The 9,658-nt window shown below is 39.5% G+C and overlaps 1 protein-coding gene across 1 annotated transcript in view; it reads left to right on the top strand.

Moving 5' to 3' along the window:
* Window positions 1-9,658, top strand: part of ULK4 (unc-51 like kinase 4) — an 892,765-nt gene that overhangs the window by 304,739 nt on the left and 578,368 nt on the right. The window contains exons 20-22 of the mRNA XM_006868826.1: window positions 4,375-4,508; window positions 6,595-6,716; window positions 6,890-6,946. Coding sequence (XP_006868888.1) covers window positions 4,375-4,508; window positions 6,595-6,716; window positions 6,890-6,946 — 313 coding nt within the window. The remainder of the gene's footprint in view (window positions 1-4,374; window positions 4,509-6,594; window positions 6,717-6,889; window positions 6,947-9,658) is intronic.

Below are 9,658 nucleotides of genomic sequence, written 5' to 3'. Positions count from 1 at the left end.
GCGGAGCGGCTGGTAGTTTCGAACTGCTGACCTTAAGGTTCGCAGCCCGATTCGTAACCACTACGCTACCAGAGCTCCTTAGATACTCAATTAAAACAAAAACAAAAAAGAAAACCAGCCTGGCTGAAGTTTTTTGCCAGGATAATCCTGAGTGTTCAAACTAAAAACTGGTAAAAGGAAAAATACCTAGACTCTACAAACGTCGCAGAATTTGTCTTAAATGGGAGAAAAAAGTTCTAAAAACACATGGGGTTTACTAAAAGATCTTTAACAGGCTACCTTGGGAGCTTAATTAAAAAATAGAGATTGCTCTACTAAAACAAAGATGTTTCACTGCAGCTCTGAAAACCTTTTATAAATACAGCCATCGTAAGGATGATCCTGGATCAGAAGAATTTTTATTCCTTGTATATATCATATGTGCATGCCTCATTTCAGTTGTCGTAATTATCTCTGTAATTTCCTCCAGAATAGCGGTCATAACCACCCTGGTTTCTGCCACTATAATCTCTGGACCTTCCAGATCCATATCCGTATCCTCCAGGTTGACTGTCATACCTGCTGCTCCCTTAGCCCTGGTCCCCACCTCCTCTAGAGTAGCTGCGACCACACCACGCCCATGAGCACCTAAAGCACTCCCTCTGGTTCCCCGGGCTGATTTGCCTGCATGATCCACACGGATCTGGCGACCATCCAGGGACTCTTCATTCATGGCTCGCGTGGCATCTGAAGCATACTCTGGATTGGTAAAGGTGATAAAGCCAAAACCCCGGGATCACTGAGTCTCTCGGTCCTTCACTACCACCACCTCAGAAATCGGTCCAAAGCTGCTGAAATGGTATTCCAGCCTGCTCATCGGTGTTGAAATTGAGACCTCCCAAAAAGAGTTTCCCTTCTTCATAAGACATGGCAGTGAATTTGGATCCTGGGAATTTAAAAATTGAACAGCCTCAGTAACAGCTAACGCTGAAGAGCAGAGAGAATGAGGAGGCTACCGCGGGGGAAGATGCTTGATAAAGCCCTCCGATCTCTTTTTGACCAGTCAACCTGGTCTTTTTTGTTTTGTGTTTTTTCTAATTTTGAGTTTTGTTTCACATTTTCTCCCGCTCCGTTCAGGACCCTCTAATGTGCTCTTTTTCTGAACATTTGGGTAGTGGTGGCCGGGCACTGTCTACTTCTTATCTCAGAGTCATGGCTACTGATGTTCACATGTTCCGTTAGTCCATCAGACTAATTGATTCCAAGCCTCTTTAGGTCTTATCGCTCTTCTTTGGAGAAGAAAAGTTTGAAATAACCATTTAAGCTGTGAGGATAAATTCACCAAAGAAATAGTTAGATTGCTGGACATGCTCTGGGCCATCTGATATTGGTATCTTGCATATATATACACAAGCAAGGTTCAAAATTCCAGTGTCTCTTTATTCCATTTTGCCATGAACTTTTGGAAATCCCCTTGCAACGTCTGGATTAGCCCCATGTGAACCTGGCTTAAGCAGTCTTCTTTACAAGCATTCAGAAAGGAAATCATTGAATTTGTCCAGAGTTCATTTTGCTAGAGTGCAAGGGAGAAAAATAATGAGGCCAAGAATATAATCAAATGATGGATGGTGATGGTAGGATAGAATGCAGGACAGAAGGAAGTGATAAAAGACAGGATTTGGAGAAGATGTCGTGTAGTCAATTAGTGGAAGTCCCCAGGAAATGGAGGAACTGTCACAGTGACAGTACTTGAGCAGGCAAAGTGCAGATTATGAAATACTTTTGTTGGATGGGATGCAATTGAATGCAGTAAGTAAGCTGTAAACTTGGAAACGTTATGGTGATACTGGACAGCGAGAAGGCACGTAGCCCCTCTAGGAAAGTAGGAAAGGAAGATGGGTTCCCATGTCCCTGGTAGTTCCTGGTTCTGTGCCTGAGATTAGACTGAACAGGTGCCAACAAATCAAAAGATTCTTAGAGTTGTTGCCATTCTCTTGCCAAGGTGATAGTGGGTGAGATTTGAGTTGCACGCTGTGCCTCTAGGCTGACTGGCTGGTGGTCTGCTCTCAGTCCTTTCATCATATCTTACATAGCTGGAAGTTTGTGATTTTACTTATGAAATGGTAGGATCTCATTCTTCTCTTACTTGCTTATTGTCCGGAAGGTATTTGCTCATGAGTTCTTTTCAAGTAACAGTGATATATTTGTATTGTTCTTGCTGTTAATTGCTGTTGAGTTGATTCTGACTTGTAGCAGCCCTGTATAGGGTTTCTGAGGAATGGCTGGTGGATTTGAACTGCTGACTTTGTGGTTCAAACCGACACTGCAGTCCAGTGTTTACCCTACAGCGCCACTTTTTTTTTTTTTTTTCGTTTTTTATTTATTGTGAATTATGTGATAGTTTACATGGGAGAACATTAGTTTTACATTCATTCTATTGTATATCGTTTCATTGCCATGGTTACAATCCCCTCCATGCATCATCAACCAAACAAAGGATACAGCACCACTATTGATTCATCAACATTCTCTTGCATTTTGACCCGTGTCATGTATTTGTTAGAGTATGGTTAGAACTGTACTGAGTGACTAGAACGAAAGCCGCTAACTGGCTGATGAGAACTGCTGATTGGGTTCCATCCTCATGCTTTCAGTATTCCCAAACCTATCTTACTGCTATGGAGTCCATTGTGATTCATAGTGACCCTGTGTAGAGCTTCTGAGGTGGTAAATCTGTACAGGGAACAGATAGTCATATCTTTTGTTCCACGGAGAAGCTGGTGAGTTAGAACTGTTGACCTTCTAGTTAGCAATCCAATGCTTATTCTACAGTACCACCAGCACTCCTTAAACTTTCAATAGGAAGATTCCAAATAATAGTAAACAAAAAGGCAAATAAATGAATAAATCAAGAGAGCCACATGAACGCTAAGTGTTAAGATTCCAGTACAGTGGTATATGTATATGAAGGGAGTCTTGGTGTAGTACTGTGAGTTAATGCGAGGGACTGCAAAGTTGTTTTGAACTGCAAGGTCTGCAGTACCAATTCACCAGCTGCTCCTAGGAAACCCCATACAGGGTCACTATGAGTCGGACCCAACTCAATGACGCTTAACAACAGTGTTAGGTGTCATATGTGTGTTATCTATGTGTATTATGTGCAGACCCACTTGTTTGTATTTATGTGTATTTGTTTTATGTGCTGATCTACTTGTTTGTATATGTATTATGTACATATGTGTATTATGTATGTATGTGTATTATGTACGTATGCGTATTATGTGCAGACCCACTTCTTTGCAGTTACAGTGGCAGTTGAATGGAAGTTCTCTTTGAGAAATAAAAACTTAGCTGGGCTAAGTGAGTTCTACCAACCTGGAGAGATGGGTGATGGCAAACAGCGAGTCTCCTGTGAAGGGACTTTTTGCATAATGAGCTCAATGTACTCAGTGTCCTTTAGGGAGATCAGGGAATGGGATCTTGGGAAGATGACTGGTTGGTGGTTGTTCATCAATATATGTGGAGAAGGCCCAAAAGTTTTCACCCACACCCTCAGAATCTAGGGTGATGTTGTTGTTATGTGCCGTGGAGTTGGTTCCGACTCATAGCGACCCTATACAGGATTTCCAAGGCTGTAAATCTTTATGGGAGCAGCAAGGCTCATCTTTCTCCTGCAGAACTGCTGGTAGTTTCGAACTGCTGACCCTGAGGTTCGCAGCCCAATTCATAACCACTATGGTCCAGTATATTTCTTACTTCTGAATTATAAACAGTTAGAGGTTGATGTTTAATGAATACCAGTGGTTTGAAGACAAAATAAGTTTGTTTTAAAAGGCAGATATTATTTAACTAGTAGACAAAGGGACATGTAAAATCCAGATTTTTAGATAATGTCTGCTATGTCCATAACCCGATGTTATAGTGAAACTTTTTGTTTGGATTTATTTGTACATTTTACTGAAAGAAGCAGAATCTATGTGAATCGCCTGAGGTTCCAAGCAAGTTTAATACTAATTACCAACAAAAGTACAGTTAGCTTGTGGTCTGAGTATAAATGTTTTAAACAGCAAGAGCCATCTTCTGACCAGACACCTTTGCTGGCCTTTGATTTCGTATCTGGAAAATGTTTCTTTTCATTGGCTAAAGGCAAATGAAATCAGGGCATTGTTTCACAGCACGTTGGCAGAGTGATTCAAAGTTGCCTTCTTTTCTTTGTGCATAAACATGTAGATTTTTCTAAGGCAAAAATCTGTTTCTGACAAGTTGCTGCAAATCAGAATGTCACCATGATTGGGACTGTGCCCTCTGGAAACATTTGGCTTGGCGGCATTTTCAGACTGTTGTGATCATCTGTTTTATCATGAGAAGTAATCTTTTGCACTTTCCTGTATGTAGACTGGTGATGTACATCGAGAGAGACAGCAGAAAGACCACTCCAGGCAAGGAGCAGCAGAGCGGCAATGAATACCTATCCAAGTGCCTGGATCTCCTCATCCATCACATTGTGCAGGAACTGCCACGCATCCTGGGTAAATTGGAGGCTCTTCCGCAGGCCTCATGGCTACTTGCTTTTCTGCAACATCACTGCACTTGTTTTCTTTCCTTCCTTGTCTGTTGTTGCAGGCAAGTTCAGTAACAATGTGGCTTCAAGATGCAAATTTACCTGCTCTGTCTTCAGAATTACTTCTCATCAGTGAAATAAGTGAGGAAGAGAGCAGGTTACAAGTTACAGTGACACGCTGTTTTAATTGCTCACAATGGTATCTTCACTATTATTTTCAGTATTTTCTCCCAAAGATTTCTCTCTGCCTAATTCTGAAGGAATTTTTTTTTTCTCTCCAAATTTGAACCACAAATGTATTTATTCTGAAAAGAATCTTAAAATGCAAAGACATTAACATGTACTGTTAAATAATTTTGATGTTAGTTTTAAGTGTAAAAACTTCTTTAGTTTGAAAAACTGTCTTCAGCATAAACATATCAAAGGATATTAGTTACATCTTAAAAATCCTTATTTGATTGTTGTTTGCATCATCTAAAGAGTATGTATATTTGCCTTAAATCCCATTCCATGTTTTTCCAGCAGATGTAGCTATAAACCAGAGATATTTAACATGTTAAATTTGATTCAAGGCATTATAGTAAAATATACTTAGATTTCAGAAATTCAGACAATGAATACAACAGAATGAAAAGATTTTCAGGGCCAATTTGTAGTACCCTTTGCTCTATGCTAATTCTTTGGAGGTTGATTTGTTTGTGGTGCTTTAGGATAAGCACTTGACCACAAGGTCAGTTTGATCTGCAAGGTTGGTGGTTCAAACTCACCAGCCGCTCCTTAGGTACCCTATACAGTGTCACTATGAGTCAGAGCTGATGCTATGGCACTTAACAACAGCAAGAACAAAATGCCTGAAAATAGAATGAGCATGTCAAAGTTTGTTTTAGATTGTGTCCATTTTTTAACTCGAACCTAAAGGTTATGATCTAGTCAATTGGTAGTTGTTGAGTTCTTTATTATCAGATGCATTCTGTCTTATGATATAAATGATAAAATTCCACAGAACTCTACAAAACAAGTTTTCTTCCCAACGAACATTTGAGGAAGAGTTTTGCGAATTGATCACTTTTCTATTCTGTTTTTCACAAAGTTAGCATTTTTTCAATGATTTTCTTTCCTGCTTACAAAAGTGACTAAGTGTTCATAGTTGATATTTGGAAAATATATTAAGAAAAAAGAAAAAGGAAAAAAAATCATGTCTAAAATCACTACTTTACCGTAACCATTTATGAGTTCTGTTTTAAATTTCTAGGTGAGAGGCCAAGTTAATTGATAATGTATATCCAAAAGTGGAGTCCTGGTGTGGTGCTGTAGGATAACCACTCAACGGCAAGGTTGGATTGAACTCCTAGGTTGGCAGTTCAAACCCACCAGTTGCTCTTTGGAAACCCTATACATGGTTGCTATGAGTCAGAACCAACTCAATAGCACTTAACAACAACAACAAAAATGAAGCCTATCACCTTCTGTCCTAAGTGTCCACAATTGTTATAACGTGAATACTTGTGAAAAATTGTCACAGAGTCTACCTATTTCTTTTATTTCCACAGCATCCCCATCAGTGTCAACATCTGGTAGACACCAATTGTTGTTATTGTTAAGTGCCGTGGAGTCAGTTCTGACTCATAGCGACCCTTTATAGGGTTTCCAAGGAGAGGCTGGTGAGTTTGAACTACCGACCTTGCAGTTCAAACTGACTTTGCAGTCCAGTGCATCACTCAACACTGCCACAACACGAGTCCATTCTGCCTTTATAGCCCCCTGTTTTTGATAGCCAGCATCTAAAATTCCTGTCAACCAAATACACTGAGGAGACAACATCTTCCTTGATATGAAGAACCTTCCATTCTGGTTGGAATTTCGAGCAGCAGCATCCATAAGCACAAGTCCAGTCCAACAAATAGTAGCATTTGTCACTTGCTCACGGTTTCAGACATCTTTCTTTATCCTTATCTTGTCAGGTTCTGGGCAGCTCAACCCTAGCTGTCCAAGGTATGTAAGTACTCGTATTTGATGTCTTTAACCTCATATGTGTTCTGGGGTGTGCTTCCCAGGTGACATTCTTAACGCCTTGGCTAATGTTTCTGGTCGTAAACACCCATCAACAGTGCAAGTGAAGCAGCTGAAGATATGTCTCCCTCTGATGCCTGTTGTGCTTCACCTGGTCACTTCTCAGGTACTGTTTTACTAGGGATAAAAAGACTATAAATCTGGCTCCTTTCTTTGTAAACTAGAACTGAGAATGATTTAACTCCAACAAAACGCTTTCATTTTTCTCCTTCTCTTTTTCTTGAGCTAAAATTGTCCCTGGCTGTCAAGATTTAATCTCTGGTAACTCTCATCTTACAGGTATTTCGTCCTCAAGTTGTAACAGAGGAGTTCCTTTTCAGTTATGGAACTATTCTCGTAAGTAACACCCAGTTTCTCACATCCCTTATAAAAATGTGTCTGTTTCTACAGTTCTGTGGAACTGTGTCAAGATGTGGTCATTTTAAAATCCTATTGGTATTTATTCATCTCTAGGGAGTGACCTTTGTGTATTTTTATCTGTTGACTGTAATACAATTTGACATTTGGAGAAAAATACATTCTCTTCTGATAATGTACTTTGTTTAGAAAGACCCCCAAATAGGGTAAATAAGTCCATAGAAATTATTCAATAGATTTTGGTACTAAAAATCCTGAAATAAAATTTTAAGTAATAAAACTTATGCAACTGGAGTTTTAAGATTATTTTACCATTGTTTCTGTTGACTTATATTGTCTGCCATGTGCAGTGTATTTTTATAATGACATTTCTTGAATTATAGCTCAATTTAATTTAAAACAATTATTTGAGTGACAGTGTAGCAATGAAATCCAAATCATTATACTATCTTTTACTCAGTCTTTGGTCTTTATGTTGAGATTATCACTCATAAATGATACTATCTTTTCCCTTGTCTGGAACAGTGGCTGTCTATGTGGTTGATAAAGTGGTGATCTCTCCACAAGGGAAAGCTAAGACATTTGTCACACTGCATCTCCAGTCTCACTTAGATATTGATAATAAACGCTCAACTGAGATTTCAGAAATGCCATAGAGGTCTGCAGTTAAAATAAAGTAGGCTTCTCAATTTTATTGTTAGCATGGAATAAAAAAAGATTGCCACTGATAAGTGGGTATGTTGTTTCCTAGAAGGTTCATCACAGGGCAGAGTAAGACCCTGTAAAGTACAGATGTGGAGTGTAGGTCCTGTCTGTTATGAAGTATTGCGTTCAGGCAACGCATTTATGTGTTGATGTTTGGGTGCCTCAGATCCGGAGTTCTGGAAAGTATATCATTCTGGTAACACGTGCATGAATTTGCATGTTATTAAAAATTCATCTGTAACCTTCTTTAATTTACTTGGTGTCATGGGCTTCACTTTTGCATGATTATACTTCTGCCTGTATAATTCTATTGCACTGACATACTGATGCCTGAACACAGTGATTTGGACCTTGCACTTCACCTTGGAATTCTTTGGCACAAGGTTGGTTTGTGTGGGGATAAATATATTTGCCCTGTGTTCCTTATTTCTTCCTTATTTGTCTTACGTTTACTTAGGACCTTTTAGGTTTTCTAAGAATACTGAATGTCTCCACCGTTAAGGTCTTTATGGACTTGCGTAGCCATGCTCTGAGACAGGGGATGAGGCCACCCCGAGGAAGGGCCAGCTCACCGTCTCTCAGGAGTCAGCCTACTCTTTGGTGGGAGAGGAGAAGAGGAGAGGGAGGGAGATGTGTTCTGTAGGATCTTTTTAAATGTAGGCACTTTTAGGGAATGAAAAATACTCTTCTTGGTTCAAAGGTCATTTGATGTAGTAGAAATAGCTTTAGTAGTGTTTGTCTCCAGTACTTTCAAACGGGGAACTAAACCACATGAAGGGAAAAAGACCTCTTGGCTCTTTTCATGCTATTTTCCTTGTTAAGTCATCAACAGTTCTCAGAATTCTTTCATTATTTTCCTTATCTTATCTGTGTTTGACCTTACCTGTGAATTTAGCTTTCTTATGCTCAGTGTTGATGGCACTAATGAAATTTAGTAGGAAAGGGTGAGAATTACCAAATAAAATTCAGAATTTTGATTTAATCATCTTCACATGCTTGTACGTGGTATTGTAAGCTTTGAGGAGTTTGTTGCTTCTGAGTTGACTCATAATCTATCCAGGAGATGCCAAAAGAATTATCCAAATCCCAGTGCCGTACTGAGGTCATGAACAGCCAACTCATCCAATACCCCACAGATCCTTAGAAAGTCACAGTGCAGATGAGCTTCTTGTGTTCACTGCTTTAAAAGCATTGCTTTTGATTTTCCTTATATAATGCCTTCCTAAGCTTATTGGAAAGTTAACTTCTTAATTTAGTTTAGACTGCACAGCTATTATACATATTTGGGAAACCAGTCCACAGAACATGAACCTGTGAACCAGTCCCGAGCACTTGTGGTTTTCTGTTCTGCTTCTGTCTGGTGAGATGAGGAGGCAGTCCATTCATCTGTAACATATTGGCCCATTTGGAGATTAAAAAAAATAAATAAATGTTTTCACTACTACCAGGAATGTATCTGGTGTAGCAGCTAGCTACTGCATTGTGGCAGGTATGTAGTTTAAAAATAGGTCTTAATTTGAGATTTTCAAGGATAGTCCATTTTTATCAACTGTATCCAGTAGCGTCAGGATGTTGCCAGGATCTTTCTTGGGCTTCCTGCTAGCGCACCTCTCTCCGAGCTGTTGGCCTCATTAAGGTGGGTAGGGAATAAGAGGTTAGAGTTGCTCTGAACTCCACTCATCATAAGGGTCCTTGAGCAGACAAGCGCCGCACATGCATGTGAAAGTTGGACAATGAACAAGGAAGACCATAGATGAAAAATGGATGCATTTGAATTAAGATGTTGGAGAAGGATATTAAAAGTACCATGGACGGCCTGAAGAATAAACAAATCTGTGTTGAAAGAAGTACAACCAAAATGCACCTTAGAAAAAAAGATGGTAAAACTTTGTCTTATGTACTTAGGACATGTTATCAGGAGGGACTAGCCCCTGGATATCGTGCTTGTTAAAGTGGAGGATCAGACAAAAAGAGGAAGACCCCCAA

This window comes from Chrysochloris asiatica, unplaced genomic scaffold, assembly GCF_000296735.1.
Source record: "Chrysochloris asiatica unplaced genomic scaffold, ChrAsi1.0 scaffold00124, whole genome shotgun sequence".
NCBI classification, from domain to species: domain Eukaryota; kingdom Metazoa; phylum Chordata; class Mammalia; order Afrosoricida; family Chrysochloridae; genus Chrysochloris; species Chrysochloris asiatica.
Note: the sequence above shows the minus strand (reverse complement) of the source record. Positions and strands in the feature narration are given on the sequence as shown.